Source organism: Dermochelys coriacea, chromosome 3 (genome assembly GCF_009764565.3).
Source record: "Dermochelys coriacea isolate rDerCor1 chromosome 3, rDerCor1.pri.v4, whole genome shotgun sequence".
In the NCBI taxonomy this organism is placed as follows: Eukaryota; Metazoa; Chordata; order Testudines; family Dermochelyidae; genus Dermochelys; species Dermochelys coriacea.
Genome location: NC_050070.1, coordinates 126,363,732 through 126,383,303, shown reverse-complemented (window position 1 = coordinate 126,383,303; position 19,572 = coordinate 126,363,732). Strand labels below are relative to the sequence as shown.

The 19,572-nt window shown below is 42.7% G+C and overlaps 1 protein-coding gene across 1 annotated transcript in view; it reads left to right on the top strand.

The window, feature by feature from the left end:
* The window catches only part of C3H6orf118 (chromosome 3 C6orf118 homolog), a 45,218-nt gene extending 26,294 nt beyond the window's left edge, over window positions 1-18,924 (top strand). Inside the window, exon 9 of the mRNA XM_038397018.2 lies at window positions 17,297-18,924. Within this exon, the coding sequence (XP_038252946.1) occupies window positions 17,297-17,384 (88 nt within the window). The 3' untranslated portion in view covers window positions 17,385-18,924. The remainder of the gene's footprint in view (window positions 1-17,296) is intronic.
* The last annotated feature ends 648 nt before the right edge of the window (window positions 18,925-19,572 follow it).

Sequence of the window (19,572 nt, the reverse complement as noted above, 5' to 3'; positions counted from 1 at the left end):
GTCAAGGTATTTCAGAGTGCTTTGCAAAGAAATGAATTAGAAAGTTTTAGTCACTACCAATGTTCACTCTAATTTTTGACAGGCCGTTTGTGCAAAAAATTTCCTCTGTGCAAATTTTTGACAGGCCATGTGCGCAAAAAATTTCTTCTGTGCAAATTATTGTGTTTCTGTGCAAATTTGTGTGCGTGCAGTGTTTCGCTGTGTGTGCGGGGTTTAGTATCTGTGCGCGCGTGAACATGTGCACAGCTTAGAGGGAACAGTGGTCACTACTGGGCTGGGTTGAATCTGAATTGGTTGCCAGTGGCAGAAGACTGTACACTCCATTATCACTCCCCTCAGGCATCCTCCCCACCTTCCTACATTACATCTTGTTAGTATCAAGATGGGCTGAAAGAAAAAAGAGACAGCATGCAGCTAAGTCTGCATTATAAAGACTACACTTTTGTCATCTATGCTTATTTCAGAGATAAGTAAGGAATGTATTTATTATTATGGTTTCAATTAGGTGCAAAGATTTAGCCCAAAACTTCATTTATTAGGACTACAGTTGGTGTTTTCAGCTAGCCACATACTGCTCTCTCTCTGTTAATTGTCTGTATTCAAATTAGTGTAGTATAATATCGGGTTTGGGTATGTATTATAGGTCTGCAATATAGTTTTATGAAAACCTAACTTGCAAACTTCTGTAGCAGAAAGAGGTTAACAGTAGACTGAAAGATACATAAAAAGTTTTAAGAGTCCATTTCAGTGATAATTTTTGGGCCAGATTTTTTTTCACATACCAGTTAGACACACGTGATATACTGGTATGGGGTCTGATCCAGTGCACACTGAAAGAAAAGCTTCTCATTGACTTAATGATCTGAGACATTAAGTGCTTATCTCCTTATAGTATCTGTCCCCATAGTATTTTAACACTGTGCTATTTAACCAAAGCTACAGACGTTATTCCCTGAGCTCAGATGGGAGGTGTGTATGTTTTTGGTGGTGAAAGTCTCACATTCTGTACCCGCAGACAATAATGGTGTCTGTAGATACAGGGCCATGGTCTGCAAAATTCCCAAATGTACACATGCAGTTATGTGACTAATGGTACAAATCTAAATGTGTAGATTCGAATTAAAATGGCATATTAATGCAATTAGTGGAACACTGTTTCCTTCTCTTCTTACCTGCCAAGGCCTGAGTTTAAATGGGGTCTGTGTTTTATTTGCTGCCATTGACAGAATCACTCACTTTTAAATCAACAATTGAAATGTAGAAAAGTCACATCTCTCTTTTAGGTATTTTAATGAAGTCTTGTGGCAAATAGAGAACTGCGATCTCAAATCTTGACATGTAAAAAGCTTTTCAGTTCAGTGTTAAACTTAAGAGAAGATTTCAGAATCAGCTTTATGCTCTTTTACTTAGTTGTGGATTGTCAGCACATGGGATCACAGTGGTTTTTATTTTTGGAGGACCAGTGCCACATTGTAAAATGGCTCACAATTCATAGGGGAGACACAGAACTGCTATGTAATTATCTAAGAATACTGATCTGTAGTAATGCTATGAATACCTATGTGACCAGGTCAGCAAAATGAAGTTGCTGTGTTTTGGGTTATTAGACTTTCCTGTGTGATTGTATTAAACTAGCTTGATAGGAGACTGTTGGAAAAACTGGCAGGAAAGCAATACAATGGATCTAGATAAGCAATCTCCCAACATATAATTACCTCAGACAAGGACCTACTTTCAAGCCCAGATCTGCAAGACTGCTTTGCCAGAGCTGGGAACTAACAGATCAAAAGGCTATAAGAAGTTACAAAGGCCTAAATCCACAAAGGGAATTAGTGGTTGCCCAATGGAATTAACAAACCCAATTTAGGCTCTCAGACTCCCTATATAATACACGGGGAGAGTCGGTGCCTAAGAATGGGATTCATAGAAGAGAGCATGTGAGTGGGGAAGCTAAGTGAAGTGGCCAATAGAAAATGCCAAGGAGAGAGGTGGGGCCTGAACTCGGCCCTTGCCCTAATGCTGGGCTGGGAGGAGGTGCCTACCTCTGCTTGGGATTCACACCTGTGAACCCTCTCCTGGAATTAGGCATCTAAACCAGCTCAGTACTTTCTCACGGGAGAAAGTGTGTGTGTGTGTGTGGGGGGGGGGGGGGGGGTTATGGGAGAAAGGGAGCTCCCATGTCATTACAGCCAAGAGCCTGGTTGTTAGGGCACTCATCTGGGGTGTGGGGGATAGGAGACCTGTTTTCAAATCCCTGCTGTGCCTGATTTGGAGCTCACAACTGGGTCTCCCATATGCCAGGTGAGTGCTCTGACTACCAGGCTACAGAGTCAATCTCTGACTCACTGATTGATACAAAGTGGGAACATCTGGAGAAGTCAGAAGTGTGGGTTAGCCTAGGGACTGTGACAACTCAGATCTGGTTAGAGGGAGGGTCAGAATTACAGGGCTGCATGTGATTTTAGTTTCTGATATTCCTTTGGTTCTGTGAGGTAAAACAACATTTTAGATTAGAACTGCATGTCCCAGAGAGCAGGAGTGAAAACTCACAAACCAAAGTCAATGGCATATGACAAAGAAAACTTGTCATATGGAAAATGGAATGTCACTGCATCTGAAAGAATAATGAGCACTATTTTGTAAAATATAAAAATTCAGTAGCAGTGTTTTAAAATAATTCAAATGCAGCGCTTGCTTAGCCAAGAGGTTATTAGAAATAAGATATCAAGGAAATTAGTGGTAGATATACTTGAATACAAGGTTAATTAGTTTAATTTCTGTGGTGTTAATTATTAAAAGTAATTAGCCCTGAGGTACTTAAGAAAGTGCCCTCACTAAATGTTTTTTAATGTAACATAAAGTCTTAAGTTTGCTTCCAGCAGAGCTCAAGTATAAACCCTTTAAAAATGTACAGTGCCTCAGGATATTTGCATAATAAGGCATATTATAAATGAGATACCTCCAAATTCTGCCTCCTAGTATTATGATTCTCAATTCTGGAGCTGACATTACTCTTCCTATCCAGGATAGATCAGGAAAACTAAAACATTAGCAATAGCATGAGATTTCTGAATCAAAGCCTGTCTGGAGACACAATTGAAGGAGAATATCTAATTGTCTGATGTCAGAACTTTATCATCCTTTGCCCTTAAAGCACATAACTTTATTAATATGAAATTTAATTACAAGCAAGGCATAGATTAACAATTTAATTATTTAATCTCTACAGCAGTAGCTTCCCCAAGGTGCTGTGGGATTGTTCAGTGAATTAGGGGTGAAACATGCAGCCTGTGATGAGAGTTGAGAAAATCTTTTGCAGACATTTATTCAGCTTTCTGGAAGATGGCTGTGATTTCCTCAGATTTATTTTCCATTTGACAAATGGCTTTACAGTATCTTTGCTCGGTTGATTAGTTGCAAATATTCTAAACTCAAATTCTGTTGCTTAGTTGTAAGTGGACAGATTAAGTCACATTGTATTGTTTGTTTCCCTGGCTGGATGAGTGTGCATGGATTTGCAGCACAAGGAGTAAAAATTCCCTTCAGAATTAGCTTTCTGAAATCATTTATGCTAGTAAACTGGATTTCTCTAAAGTTAGATGAAGTTTTTCAGATGAAACTTTCTTTTGCCAAAAAAAAAAAAAAGGCAGATTCAGGAAGATTGAAACATTTTTCAAATTTGTGTAAAATTCACTGAATTGTTTGGGGGCAATTAACCCTCCCCCCAACAAACTAGCAAAAAAATCAAAACTTTTTTATTTTTCAATTCAAAATGACATTTTGTTTTTAATTGTACTTCACTTTTATTTAAAAATGGTAAAGAACCCCCTTAAAAAATTCAATGCCTTCCCACCTCCCCCTTGTGTCACTTGACCTGAAACAATCTATCTTACTTTCTTTCTTAAACACTTTTTCAGTTGGGACACCAACCTGAAAAACCAGTTATTCTCACAGTTCTAGATCCCTCAAATATTTGCAGAAAATGGCCACAAATGTGTCACAAAGATGGTTGAAGTGAATGTGTTTAAACGTGAATATTTACAAAAAAAACCCTGCATTCATTGTTCTGCCCTCAAAGTAATCCCTGGTACGACATAGGGCAATTAATGGTATAAGTTAATGCTGCTTCTTGCATCATTAACACCTGATCTATGGTTTACTCCTCTTTCCATAGGAAAGCAGCATGTAGCTGTGGTGAGAGAGCTAAAAGCAGGAGGTGAAGATGCCTGCATTTAACATTATAAAGGGTGTACAGATCTGTGACCATTAATGTAAACCATTATCTGTTGTCACAGATTTATTATTCTCCAAAGATACACTCTGTAGAAATTACACTCTTTGGTCTGTGCTCCCAGTACGAGATTTGCAGGGAAAAGCCCAAGCTTAACTTTCCAAAGCGGTTGCCTCCAGCGGGGTGGCGGGGGTTGGGAGAGAGAGAGAGAGGCGGAGTAATATGCAATTGAACAATAACAAATAATGGTGCCTCCAACTCTTAGGGCATGTCTACACTTACCTCCAGAGTGACTGATCCAGCGGGGGTCGATTTATCGTGTCTAGTGAAGATGCGATAAATTGACCGCCGAGCGCTCTCCCGTCGACTCCAGTTACTCCATCGGAGTGAGAAGCGCGGGTGAAGTCAACGGGGGAGTGCCAGCAGTCAACCTACCGCAGTGAAGACACCGTAGTAAGTAGATCTAAGTACGTCAACTTCAGCTATGTTATTCATGTAGCTGAAGTTGCATAACTTAGATCGATCTCCCCCCCCCAGCGTAGACCAGGCCTTAGTTCTTCGAGTGATGGTCCCTGTGTCTATTCCACTTCAGGAGTGCATGTGCTCCATTCACCTGAGACTGGTAGATTTTTGCTAGCAATGCCCATTGGTTTTGCGCCTGTACTTTCTCCTCCTCGTGCTCGAAACTGAGGATATAAGTGGCAGTGTGGACTGACTGCTTCTCCAGTTCCTTTCCACCATCAGTGGTCTGAGACAGAGCCTCTTTGGTATCTGCACCCTTAGGTAGTTGCTTCGTTTAAACTGTAGTTAGTTGCCAATAGTTGTAAACCTGTTTTTAGATAGTGCAGTTTAGGAGTCATGGGAGCTTGGGATCCCTCCCAACCTGAACAGCCCCTTGTATGGGCTGTCTAGTATGTCCAGGATCCCTGGGTTTAAAAAGTGCATGGCTTGCTCCCCTGGGCTTTTTCAATCAGCGATGATCACAACTCGTACCTCTATTGCCTGATTCATTAGAAGCCCCTTGTGAAGGGGTCTGCACCCCACAGGGCACCACCTAGTGGTCAGAGGAGGGTGACAGGGCACTGTTCTATGACTGGCCCTCTGAGTGGGCCACAAGTTGCATCCACCCCTTCTGGGGTATGTGAAGAGTGCCATGAAGTATAGTTCTGCAGCCCAGCTGGGGGCGTCAGGCTTCACCTGGCCAAAGTCCCTGAGTCAGGACTCTCTGGGATATGGAGGTCTTCCTAATACTAAGTCTCTGGTGTCAGACATAGGCTTTTTTCCTCCAGCCCTATCAGGAGCAGGGTGTACGGGTAAGGGAACTTGGTCCCACCCTCTGCATGAGATTCTGATTCAGGGCCCAGAGACAGGCAGCTGAGTCCTGCACTCTGGAGTGCTATGCAACTGTCTCCCTGGATCACTTCCTAACAGTCTCCCCCTGCAAGAGAAAACAGGTAAAGAAAATAAGCCAAAGAAGATGTCTCTGACCTTGCAAATGTCCAGAGTCCTTTCTCTTAGCAGGGAAAGATGTGTAGACCATCAATAGTCAGGGGCCCTGGTAGCTGGGCCTCCCACAATTCTCCTTTTGCAGAGCTTCAGAGTGCAGGTCTGCTCACCTTCACTGGCTGCTGCAGGTGAGCTACTTTCTGCTTCCCTTTTCAGCTCCTCCTACAGTCTGTGTATGTCCACATCCAAGAAGAGATCCTTATCTCTGACATCCACTAAGTCAGCTGAGACACTGCACCCCAGTATGAGAGCTTCAGGAGCTCACAAGGCACATGGTACTAGTTTCCTGGCACCAACTGGCAACAGCATCCTGAAAACAGCTCTAACTGAAAAAGTAGGACCATCCACAACACTGGCAAAGGGCAAAAGGCAGTAGATATCTTCTACATTGTCAGTAGCAACACAGAGTGAGAAGAAGTCATCAATAATGTTTGCATCTCAACGGAACAAGGAATGCCTTATCTCCTGCTCCAGGCCACAACTCCAGAGGGCACACACGTCTAGTTTGATGGTCAGGACAGAGGATGTACATGTTTCCTCTGATCCTTCTCTTACCTCAGGTTCTGAAGAAGATCAAAGAAGATGAAATGTCAGTGATCCTGATTACTCCCCAATGGCCCAGATAGTTCTGGTGTCCAAGCATTCTCAAGATGTCCTTGTGCATCCATATTTGGCTTTTCCCAGACCTATTGATTCAGACAGATGCAAATACCCCAACCCTGCATCCCTCCATCTAACAGTGTTGGGTATGGTGGATGTAGCACAAATCCCTGATTAGAAACACAGAAACGTACACATGGCTGAAGCCATGATAGCTGGCTGACTTTTGTATTGCAGAGAGAGAAGAAAAACATAGTGACCACTATCTAACAACAGAGTCAACATAAGCAACTGCTTAAGAAACTATAACTGCAAAATTCACATAAACAGATTCAAAATCTGCTTGATCCATTCAAATATATCACATCTGTCTTCTCCCCAGAAATATAATGGGCACAATGCTGTCAGACATACTTGTGGCAGAACAACCCAAGGTCAAATTACAAATCAGATCTTTCAGGTGGCTAGTGTTTTCTTTCTGGATAGTGTCTGCCAACATTTTGAAACCTCCTTTGAGGAAGTGGGGTATCTGCAGCAATGTCTGACTCGTGTGTTCCCTCAGATGATGCTGGTTGTTCAACACAGCTGCTTTCTGGTATAATGTTGTTGGTTGTTGCATCAAGCTGGGGCACAAATAGCATCTCCCTAACTGTTGCTTTTTTTGTCAGACATGGAGTCACCAACAAATCTCGCAATTGGCCAGATTGCCGTTTGCAAAACATATTTGGTGCCACTTGTACTGTATAGGACAAAGGACTTATTTGTGTACTAACAATTGATGAAAACCATGTACTGGGTCCCCAGTAATCATGCACCAGTACTGTTTGACCCACTTGTAGCTGATGAGGTGTCCTGGTCCCTCTCACCTTCACTTGACTTATTATTTCTGGCTTATATCTGACTTTAATAAGCCCAAGTGTGACCTGAAATTTGGCTCATAAACAGCATTGACATGTGTTGCATTTTGATATGCTAGCAAAAAATGTGCCAGCTTTTGCTGTAGTAACCCCTTCTCATCTACCAAGAATTGCAGGGCTTGCTTAAAAGAATTATATAAACTTTAAAAAAAAGCCATTTATGGCTGGATGGTAAGGTGCATAGGTAATATATCTAATAACATTTTTCTTTATGAACTGCTGAAAATCTTCTGAACTAAACAGAGGACCCTTTTCACTCTTAACTTATTCTGGTGGTCCAGTTCTTGCAAACAAACATTGACATTTTATACTGTCTGTGCAGCTGTGGTGGTTTTCATGCAAAAAACTTCCAGCCATTTGGAATGGGCATCTACAACTATTAGATACATCATACCCAAAAATGGTCTGGCAAAATCAAAATGCAGATATTACCAGGAAGTTGATGGCCATTCCCAAGGGTATAATGGTGCTGGTTTAGGCATGCGCTGTACCTGTTAGCATCCTAAACATTCTTTAGCAAGCTGCTCTATTTCTTGGTTAATGCCTGGCCACCATACAAAACTGGCGAGTGCCATCATTTTTACTACCCCTAAGAGACCTAAATGAATCTCATCTAATACTCTTGTGCCCAATTTACTAGGTATAATAACACAAATTCCCCACGTTACATACCCTTGATGTATGGTAAGCTCACCTTTGCATGTGTAAAAAGGTGCCAGTTTAGGGCAGTCAGTATATTTCCAGCTCTTCAAAGCTGGCTTCATAAACCTGAGCTAGTGTGGGATCCCTCTTGGTTTCTTGCTCAATCAAACTACGAGACACTGAGGAGCACTTGATCTGAAACAAATTTACAGATTTGATAGATTCTGTCTCTATTACAGGCCGCCCTTCAACTAGCACGGGCAGGCAGGGGAGCCCATCTGTATTTGTGTGCACTTCTTTTCTTTTGAATTTGATGTCATAGATGTAACCAGAAGAGAGCCCAGCATTGCATTCATGCTGCTGTTGTCACAGAAGCTCCATTCCTTGGATGAAAGATTGCTGTTAATGATCAGTGGTTGGTGACAAGGGTGCATTTCCTCCCATATAGATACTGGTTGAATTTCTTCACACCCCATTCCAAACTTAAATCCTGCTTGTCTATTTGTGCACAGTTATGTTCTGCTGCTGTGAGAGATTTAAGGCAAATACTATGGCTCTCTCACTGCCACCTGGCATGGAGTGCGATATAACCACCCCAATTCCATGGGATGAAGCTTCACATGGTAACTTGATAGGCAAGGGTGGGTTAAGGTGTGTAAGCACACTTTCTCAAGGACCTACTGCTTTGCTTCCAGGAAAGCTTTTTGACACTCACATGACCATACCCACTTTTGACCAGTCTACAGTAAACAGTTAAGCAGATGCAATACAGTGCTATACTTGGTACAAATTGGCTATAGTTGTTGATAAATCTGAGAAATGATCTAAGTTGTGACACATCCTTTGGCAGTGGAGCTTTCTGAACTACTTTAATCGTCTCCTGAGATTTATGTAGGCCTTACGCATCAATAATGTGCTCACAGTAAGCTATCGAGTCCTTGAAATATTCACATTTTATGTGATTGGCTCATAACCCATATTCTTCAAGATGTTTTAATATGCTTTTCAGGGTTTCCAGATGATGTTCTTCACTTCCACCAGTAACAATAATGTCACTCAAATAACACTCTGTTCTGAGAATACCTTGCAAAACCTGGTCCATTGCCACATAGCAGGAGCTGAAGCAATACCAAACACTAGTCTGTGGTATTGATACATACCCTTTTGATTGTGAAGTTTGCCTTAGACTCTCCTTCAATTCCATTCGTAGGTAGGCCTGTGACAAACCCATTTTGCTGAAACACTGCCCCTGCCAGTGTAGCAAAAATGTCCTCAATTCAAGGCAGGGGGCATTTTTCAAGTCAGTACAGGGTTTATGGTGACCTTAAAATCTCCACATACCCTTACTGCATCAAGTTTTTTAACATTTGGGATGATAGGAGTAGATACTGTAAGGCAGTGGTTTTCAACCTGTGGTCCGTGACCCTCTGGGGGTCTGCAGATCATCTAAGGGGTCTGTGAAAAGTTGCCATTACCATAGAAAAGTGGTTTTCAATCTGTGGTCCATGGACCCCTGGGGGTCCGCATACTGTCTAAGATTTCCAAAGGGGTTCTGACCTCCATTTGAAATTTTTTAGGGGTCCACAAATGAAAAAAGGTTTTCCATTGCTGTAAGGGACAGGTCGACCTTTGTGAAATTTGGGCTGCACTTCTCAGCTAGAATTATTTTAGCCTTTATGTGTTTTAGAGTTCTATGTCCTTCTTGAAGGTTCCCGATGCCTGACATAGTATCCCTTCCAGCTTTTGTTCAACTGTTTTCATGAGGTATTCTGAAAGTGACTGCAGCATCTTTATAGATTTCCCATCCAGAGTAATGATTGTATAACCATTCATGGCCTCACAGAGCCAGTCCCTGCTTCTCAATGACATAAGTCTGATAAACAGTGCTTATTGTTGTACTCCACACTCACTTGCATCACTCCAGTTGGCATTCTCTTTTCAGCAACATTAATGTCCCCTTCAGTTTGGTATTTTTAAAAGTTTCCATATTCCAGACGTGAGATAACAGACACTGCGGCACCTGTTTGAGCATTTTTCCCACCACCCAGGATGTCAACCAGATTGCTGACTTGTCATTTTTAATCAGACTATATATATCCAGGCTGGCTACTCCACTCTCACACTCTGTGTCATTATTTCCTCTGTCTACAGATTATACACTAATAGTCCATTTTAATTCACATCTTTGGTCTCTTCCATATTAATCTTAGTGTGACAAACAGCTTGGATAGGATCTTTTTTATTACAGCTTCTGCAATATGCATCTTTGAATCAGCAGTCAGGAGAGTGAAACTTTCTGCACTAATGATGTGTCTGTCTGCTGAATGGACCAGATCTTGCCTTGGGTTGCAGATAGTTTATTCATTCCTACTTCCGTTTTAGCTGCGGTATGCAATTCTATTGCATCCCTTGCTGCAGTTTTCAGCCTTACTCCAATTTCTACTGCATGTTTAAAGATAAGATTTTCCTCAATTAAGAGCCTCTTCTGTATGCTTTCATTAAGCAGTCCACACAAATCTGCCACTTAGAGCTTTGTTAAGCCCATCTTTAAAAGCACTGTGTTGTGATAACCTTTTTAACTCTGTCACAAAGGCAGAAATAGATTCACCTTCAAGTTGATTTCTCTTATGAAACCTGAATCTTTGTGCTATAATCTGGGGCTTGGGTGCCAAGTGCTCTTGAACGGTTTGCATTATCTCTTTAAAGGTTTTGCTTGCTGGTTTCTCTGGGGCAATCAGACTGCATATTAAACTGTTACGTTTTTCCTTTTATCACACGCAGTAATGCTGCTACGTGTTTTTCTGGTGCAAGTGCATTTACTTCAGACTACAGCTCCAGCCTCTCTCTATGTGAGCCAGTCCTCAATGGCAGTGTTGAAGGCCTTCATATTTCCAGTACAGCCTTCTATTTGACCTCACTGTTGTTAGTTTAGTACTTCAGAGTAGTCACAGTTATAGGAGACTCCTCTGCCCACCCAGGGCTGCAAGCAATACCAGAGATTGTTTTGCTCCTTTGATGCATAGAATGTTCCTGAAATCCTCATTGCCAGTTGTTCTGTACGGCCGATATAGCATGAGTCCCTGATTTAGAAACACATTCATGTACACATGGTTTGAGCTATGATGGCTGACTATGTCTTGTACTGCAGAGAGAGAAGAAAAACATAGTAACCACTATATAACAGATTCAACATAAGCAACTGCTTAAGAAACTATAACTGCAAATTCACATAAACAGATTCAACCCTCTGCTCAATTCATTCAAATATACCTTACACAGCATGGAAAAGATTTTCTACCTGGTGCCAGCATTGTGGGATACCCCCAGAGGATGCTGAGATCCCTACTATTATAGACTACCTCCTCCTTCTAAAAATGTCGGGATTGTCTCTCAGTTCCTTGCGGGTGCACTTGGCAGCTGTTAGTGCCTTTCACTCTCCAATGGACAGCCATATGGTCTTTGCCCATCCTACTACTAGTTTCTGAAGGGATTTGTCATAAGCTTTCCTCCACTATTAATGTTTACCACAATATGGGACCTCAACCTTGTCCTATTGGCATTAATGAACTCTCCATTCAAACTGTTAGCATCATGTGCCTTTGCTCATTATCTATAAAGTTTGCCTTTCTGGTTGCAGTCACCTCAGCCAGAATAGTAAGTAAGCTGGGGGCCCTTATAGTGGACCTAAATGTGGAATTCCACAAGGACAAAGTTTCCATGAGGTTACACCCCAAATGCATTAAAAATAATCTCAGAATTTCTTTAAAACAAGGTCATACACTCACCAATTTTCTATTCAAAGCCACATGTTACCAGAGAGGGCAGGAAACTACACTGTTGAGCCCTGACATTATACCTGCAAAGGACAAAACCCTTCAGGAAATCTCCTGAACGCTTTGTCTCCTTTGCTGAGTGTATGAGAGGGGAAATAATCTCCACACAAAGACTTTTCAAATGGCGTTTGGGCTGCATCTTGCTTTGTTATGAGCTATGTTATGACTCTTCCCCCACAAGGTTTGAGGCCCCACTTGACTAGAAGCTAGGCTGCATCTATAGCGTAATTTGAGATGCCCCTCTTCTGGGGATCTGCAGGGCTGCAGCATGAGGCTCCATGCACAGTTTTGTAAAACATTATGTCATGATACAAACTTCTGTAGCAGACACATCCTTCAGCAGAGCAGTCCTCCTGAAACAGCATCGGCATCAGCACTGGACTCAGTGCCCTCAGAACACAAGGATTTTCTAAAACCAAGGCAAAATTGTTTTCAGTACTGTCTTCTGTAGACTGTTGGGTTGAGCACATGGACCTCACATCAGTACAGTCTTCAGTACCCACAGTGTTCTGACTTCTGAGGATCCCTATCCAGACTCCCTGGTACCATCCAGGCTCCTTTCCCATGAGGACCGTCAGTCCTAAATGAACCTTATTCATCTCTACTGAGGGATACCAAGACACATTTCCTGCTAGTATCGACTTCCAGATTCGATTCACCCCCTGGTCTTACCACACTCTGCAATGATGATTCAACCTCTGGTACCAATGTGGTTTCTAGCTCCACTCAGACCTTTTGAAGTAACTCCACTGAGTGGTGTTGAGAGGGATTTTCATCCAGTACCGACCTGTCCTCCATAACCAATTTATCTTCCACCGAAGTCTTGGCTTCCAGTACTGATGTAGTTACTGAGCTCTCATCGGCCACCAGTGCTGGCACCATTTGGATCTGGAGAAGAGAAGGGTGTACTGGGTGTCAGGAGCTCAGATATGGGATGTGCGCCTGAGCCAGAGGCTGAAGAGGATCCTAATGGCAGCAGGAAATAATCCACTGATTGTCTTTCACAAATGATACCGCTAGTTAAACAAAGGCTACAGCTAGATTCTTGCTGGAACATATCAAGGGAGATTATGCCAGGTTGGGGAAGATGCTTAAGGAAATAGATCTTCAATGGGATTCTTCTCCCTGTCCCTAGAGGAGGAGAATGAAGGTGAGACAAGATTATGATGATCAACAGATAGCTATAAGGAGGGCTTTGGGATATCTGACCATGTTTTTAGATTTGGTATAGGTGAGTAGTGAGGACCTCATAGAAAATATGGTTATGGGGATAACCTTGGTTCTAGGGATCATGAGCTAATTCAGTTTAAACTAAATGGAAGGATAAACAAAAATAGATCTGCAATGAGGGTCCTTGATTTCAAAAGGGCAGACTTTAAAAAATTAAGGGAATTAGTTAGGGAAGTGGACTGGATTGAAGAACTCAAGGATCTGAATGTGAACACTTGGAATTACTTTAAGTCAAAGTTGCAGAAAAGATCTGAAGCTTGCATCCCAACCAAGGGGGAAAAATTCATAGGGAAATTCATCACACCAACCTGGACAAGCAAACATCTCAAAGAGGTGATTAAGAGAAAGCAGAAAGCCTACATGGAATGGAGAATGGGATGGATCAGCAAGGAAAACTACCTCTTGGAGGTCAGAAAATGTAGGGATAAAGTGAGAACAGCCAAAAGCCAGAGTTGGACCTTGCAAAGGAAATTAAAACCAATAGTAAAAGATCCTATAACCACATAAAGAAAACAAGGAAAGAAGAAGTGGGACTGCTAAACACTGAGGATGGGGTGGAGATTAAAGATAAGCTAGGATGGCCCAACACCTGAACTAATACTTTGCCTCAGTTTTTAATAAGGCTAATGAAGATCTCAGGGGTAGTGGCGGGTGGCTAATGGGAATGAGGATATGGAAGTAGAAATTACCACATCCTAGGTGGAAGTCAAACTCAAACAGTTTAACGGGATTAAATCAAGGGGCCCAGATAATCTCCATCCAAGAATATTAAAGGAACTGGCACTTGAAATTGCAAGACCAATAGGAAGGATTTTTAATTAATCTAAACTCGGGGGTTGTACCCCATGACTGGATAATTGCTAATATAATTCCTATTTTTAAGAAGGGGTAAAAAAGTAACCCAGGAAACTACAGGCTTGTTAGTTTGACTTCAATTGTATGCAAGGACTTGGAATCAAACCTATTCCTCTGGATTTCATTGAGAAAGGGTTCTGTTTCCAATACTTCCTAGTATCCAAGAAAAATAAGGCGTGGAGACTTATTCTGGATCTAGGGACTTAGAACGCCTTTCTCTGTTCGCAGTGTTTCAGGATAGTGACCCTACCAGTGATAATTCCTTCCCTGGATCCCCAGGAGATTGGTTTAACTCCCCTGATCTTCAGGACACTTATTTACACATAACTATGCACCCCTCCCACACACATTTCCTATGTTTCTTGGCTGGCAGGGACCACTACCAAAATTACATCCCATTCTTCAGCTTCTCGAGTGCCTCAAGGGACTTTACCAAAGTCCTATCAGCAGTCGCAGCCCATCTCTGCCAGATGGGAATAATTGGTTTTCCCTCTTGGATGATTGGCTTCTGAAGGGTTGCTTATTTATTGAGGTCCAGGCAACAGTCAACAAGACCCTATCCCTTGTGCCTCTGCCTCAGCGCAGAGAAGTCTGCATTCATACCCACACAAGGAATAGACTTCATCAGGGTTATTCTAGACTTCATTACTACAGAGCATACTTGCCCACCCACAGGTTCAACGACTATATTCAGCCTCATCTCTACAATACAACAGAATCCACAAACTAGAATAAGAGCTCTTCTGCAACTCTTGGGCCACGGACCATATGGCAGCCTATACATTTGGAACACCTTGAACAAGACTACACTCCTAATGTCTTCAAGCTTGGCTGAGAACTGTCTATACCTGTAACTGTCTACTTAAGCGGGTGTCCGTACCTCAGTGAGTCCTCAACTCCCTCAGTTGATGGAGAGATCCTCAAAAGGTATATGTGGGAATTCCATTCTCACAGCTTCCCCGCATAAAGATCACCACAGATGTCTCTCTACTAGGCTGGGGTGCACGCTTTCAGGACTTCACAGCAAATAGGCCCCCCAGGAGGCAACCCCTACATCAACATATTAGAGCTCAGAAGTCAGTTTCACTGCCATCACTTCGCATATCAAGAGACACCCTATCAGAATAATGGTGGACAACAGAGCAGCAATATATTATATCAATCAATGAGGAGGAGCAAGATCCCAGTCCTTATGCACAGAGTCCATAAGACTATGAAACTGGTGTGTATCTCACCGCATCCTGATTTCTGTGGTTTATCTACCAAGGTTTCAGAACACAGTAGTGGATTTCCTGATCAGGCATTTCTGTTTTGGGGGGAACATGGCTGCAACTAAATGGGAGATACCCTAGCCACTCCTAGGCCTTATATATTGCTATATGCTTATTTCCAACGCCATCACTACGCAAGGTCCTGAACAAGCTGAAACAGGAGAAATTAGTAACCAGCCTTATAGCGCTGTTGTGCCAAGACAGGCATGGTTCCCAGAGTTGATTTGCATGGCTCTGCAACCACCTCTCCACCTTCCTCTAACACTGGATCTCCTTACCCAGCAGTTGAGATTCACCACCCAGCCCAGCTTCTCAGTGCTTTACCTCAAGGCCTGGCTACAACATGGCTCATTGGCATAGAACTGGCTTGCTCAGCAGAAGTATAAAGAGTACTGCTCTAGAGAAGGAAATCCACTATGAGGAAAACCTTTCTACAGAAGTGGAAACATTTTCAAGTTTGATGCAGCCATCAGTCTGCACCTCCTCTTGAGTCTTGTCCATCACATATTCTCAATTACCTACTGAATTTAAAAACCACAGGATTTTCACTGAGCTGAATCCAAGTTCATCTGGCTGCTTTTACAGCCTTTCACCTCCTCGTTGAAGTTTTTTCAGTCTTTGCTCACCTGACCACCATGAGGTTTGCTAATGGCCTGTTCAACCTTTTTTCTCCTGTCAAAGAACCTACTCCACCATGGAGCCTCAATTTCATTCTTAATAAGCTGAGTAAATCACTGTTTGAGCATCTGGGCAGTGGTTCCCACCTTCGTCTGTCCCTCAGGACCTCATTCCTCACAGCCATCACCTCAGCCAGGAGGTTGGGGAGCTGGGAGCTCTTATGGATGACCCACCATGCATGGCGTTCTATTGTGACAAGGTGACATTACATCCCTATCTTCATTTCATACCTAAAATTTCTTCAGAATTCCCCATTCATCAGACATGCATCTTGTTTTATTCCAAGCCTCACTCTGTGAGAGAAGCAGCAACCCTTCATACACTAGGTGTAAGAAGAGCTCTTGCTTTTTACCTTGACAGGACTAAGCACTTTAGGGCTTGCCCTAGACTTTTCATCTCGATCACAGAACAAATCTGATCTGATCTCCACTCAAAGACTGTCTAGATGGGTTTTGGGGTTCATCTTAACCTGTTACAATGTCTTGGGGGTGCATCCCCCTCCCAGGATGATTTCTTATTCTACCAGGATCCAGTCAACCTCTGTGACCCTACTAAAAACATCCATCTCAGTTATTTGCTATCTGATCTTCAGTGCGCACCTTTTTCCAGCACTCCTCTCTCACACTTGCTTTCAGAGCCAACACAACTTTCGGTGATGCTGTTCTACAGTCTGTAGGGAATCTGCCTCCTCAGTATTGAAGTACTTCATGGGAATCAAATGGAGCATCCAGAGGGACAATAACTCAAAGAAGGAGGAGAGGTTCCATATCTTGTAGAGTAACTGGAGTTCTTCAAGAAGTTTTGTCCCTATGAGTGCTCCATTCCCCACCTTCTTTCCATTCTGCCTCAAAGTCTTTCTCTCTGGACTTTGTGGTTGAGAAGGAATTGGAGCGGCAGTAGGACCACTTCCCCCTGTATATCCTTGCAGAGCAGCACAAGGATATACAGGGTATAGGTGCAGATTCACAGACACCACTGATGAAAATCTCTGATCAAGAGTGCATGGGCGCATGCATGTCCTGAAGTGGAGCACCCATAGGGACCATACATCTCGAAGAACTCCAGTTATTGCACAAGGTAAGTGACCTCTCCTTATCTATACAGTAATTAGAGTTCTTCAACATGTGTGGTCCCTATTTGTATTCCACTACCCATTCTCCTGCTCATCTCCTGTGGAGCCTTATCCTACAGCCATTCACAGTAGAAAAGTAACTGGAGAGGTCACACTGCCACTTATTCGTTCAGTTCAAAGCATGAGGAGTAGAGGGGTGCAAGCACAGACCAACAGACACTGCTAGCAAAAATCTTCCATCTCAGCACATAGAGCACATGCACACCTTAAGTGGAATACAGATAGGACCACGCATCTCAAAGAACTCCAGTTACTGTACAGGTAAGTAACCTTTCTTTTATATTGCTGACAGTGGAAGAGTTCATGGAGGGGTTGCTATTCTGTCCAGATGTTTGCTGTGACACTTTTACCCTGTGCTTTCTACGCAGTTAGTGTATTGATTGTGTGCTTTTTGTTTTTAGAAAGTTGTGGGAGTTGCTGAAGAAATTCTTGTCACTTGAAGATAATGAATCAACGTCAGACAATTCAGAAGAACATGTAGGAAGATAAATTATAGATGCCTTGATGGTATACTTGACACTTGATGGTATACTTGACACCTTGAAACCATGCAAATGAAATCCAAATATGAAAAACTGATGCTGAATCTCAGAATTAAGTATAATAATGCAACTTCAGAAATAGAAATGCATGCCATTTTTTTACACAAATTATCATGGTTTGGTATTCTGTATATATAGAAAAAGATTATTATATACTATCTAGAAAATGCCCTGCATTAGTAATAGCAATTGTTTAAATAACTATGCCTTTTCCATGCAGCTTTCAGTAGAAGCTGCCCTCGCTTCATGATGGAACCTTTATTATGCAAGTGGCAGAGGTTATTAATTAAAATCTCAGGATGGAACTCACAACTAACAGCTATTTAAGTAAATGGAAGCTGCAGCTTCTAAATAAGATCTATTTATATCACTGTGTGCAAACACTTTCTTGCAAGTACTGCATACAGGACTTGATTTGGACTGGTATACAGTGGTATGGCATACTGGCACCTCTCCTAGAAGCCTTCTTGTTCTACAGAATCTCAGCTTCCATTTTAGAAAAGTAAATGTCTAGCTGTTACAGTTGCAAAAAAACCCTTGAAAACACAAACCAAGTATATGTGAAGCAGAAGTGTCCGCCTGAATTTGCAGAGTGCCCGTAAAGATAGCTCAGAAGTATGTATTGCCCCATTCATCTCAAAGAGGTGTTAATTCAGATGCCAGTGATGATATTTTAAACGTCAACATGGTTAATTATTTCATTGCTCATCCAAGTATGTAAGAAAAATAGAGGAAGGAAGGAAGACTGATATTATGAAGATTTGCACAGACTACTGCAAGTAGCAGCTCTTTTTTTGCCATGCAACAAGAGGGAGAATACCCCTACAAATTATTTTCCCCAATCAAAAAGGAGCCAAAATCCAGGGAGCCCAGGGGAACATTCATACTCCACCCAGGCTATGTCTACATTGCACAGGTAAATAACCCCTGACTGGCCCCTGGGTCTGAGCAGCCAGGTAAGCTTAGCCTGGACACGAGTGTCCCCACTGTGTCTGCCAATGTGTGTCTATGGCGTATCCCATAGTTCTTTCTGCTAAGGTGCTCTAAAATTCTTTCCCAGTTAGTTGTCAATTGTCCAATCTGGGAAATATACTGGAGGACTGTCAGAACTTGAGTGATTTTAGCCACTGACGTCTAACTTGCACCCCCAGCTGGGTAAGATAACCTGAACTTAGAACTAGGTCACAGGGTTTTTTTATATGGATGGTAGGGTCAGGCTAAAACCTTTGTGCAGTGTAGAAGTACCCTGAGAGAAAACCAAGCCCACGGAGGCTAGCGGAGCCTCTGGGTGTATTTGAATCCCCCAGTAAGGTGAAGCTAAACTCAAGAGACTCAGAGACCATGTACGATCAAGCTTTGAACATATTGTAATAAAATTCCTCCTCTAACTTGCTGGGTCCTGCACTTATTGGTGGATTTTGCTCGCCTCAGAGATTCACAGTAGCCCTCAGTTTGGCCACTTTCGTGGCCAAATCTGCCGTTCACTCAGATAACCTCATCACTGGCCAGCATGGGGAAAAAAGAATAAGAACAATCCCCGCAGTCTCTGCTGATCCACCATGTGGGTCGGGGAACAGCCTAGAGACCTTCCTCTCCGGTGGAACCTTCTGTGTTGGATCAGGAGTTGGAAGGTTTGGGGGCAACCCGGGCCCACCCTCTACCCTGGGTTCCAGCCCAGGGCCCTGTGGACTGCAGCTGTGTAGAGTTCCTTCTGCAACAGCTGTGCAACAGCTACAACTCCCTGGGTTACTTCCCCATGGCCTTCTCCCAACACCTTCTTTGTCCTCACCACAGGACCTTCCTCCTGATGTCTGTTAACACCTGTACTCCTCAGTCCTCCAGCAGCACATTCTCTCACTCCCAGCTCCTTATGCACCCCTCACTCACTGGAGTGAGAGCCTTTTTAAACCAGATGTCCTGATTAGCCTTAATTAATTCTAGCAGCTTCCCAATTGGCTACAGGTGTCCTAATTAGCCTGCCTGCCTTAATTACTTCTAGAAAGTTCCTGAGTGTTCTGGAATAGTCCCTGCTATCTTACCCAGGGAAAAGGGACCTGCTTAACCTGGAACTAATGTATCTATCTTCGACCACTCTCTTTTAGCCATCTGGCTTGACCCTGACACAATATGCACAA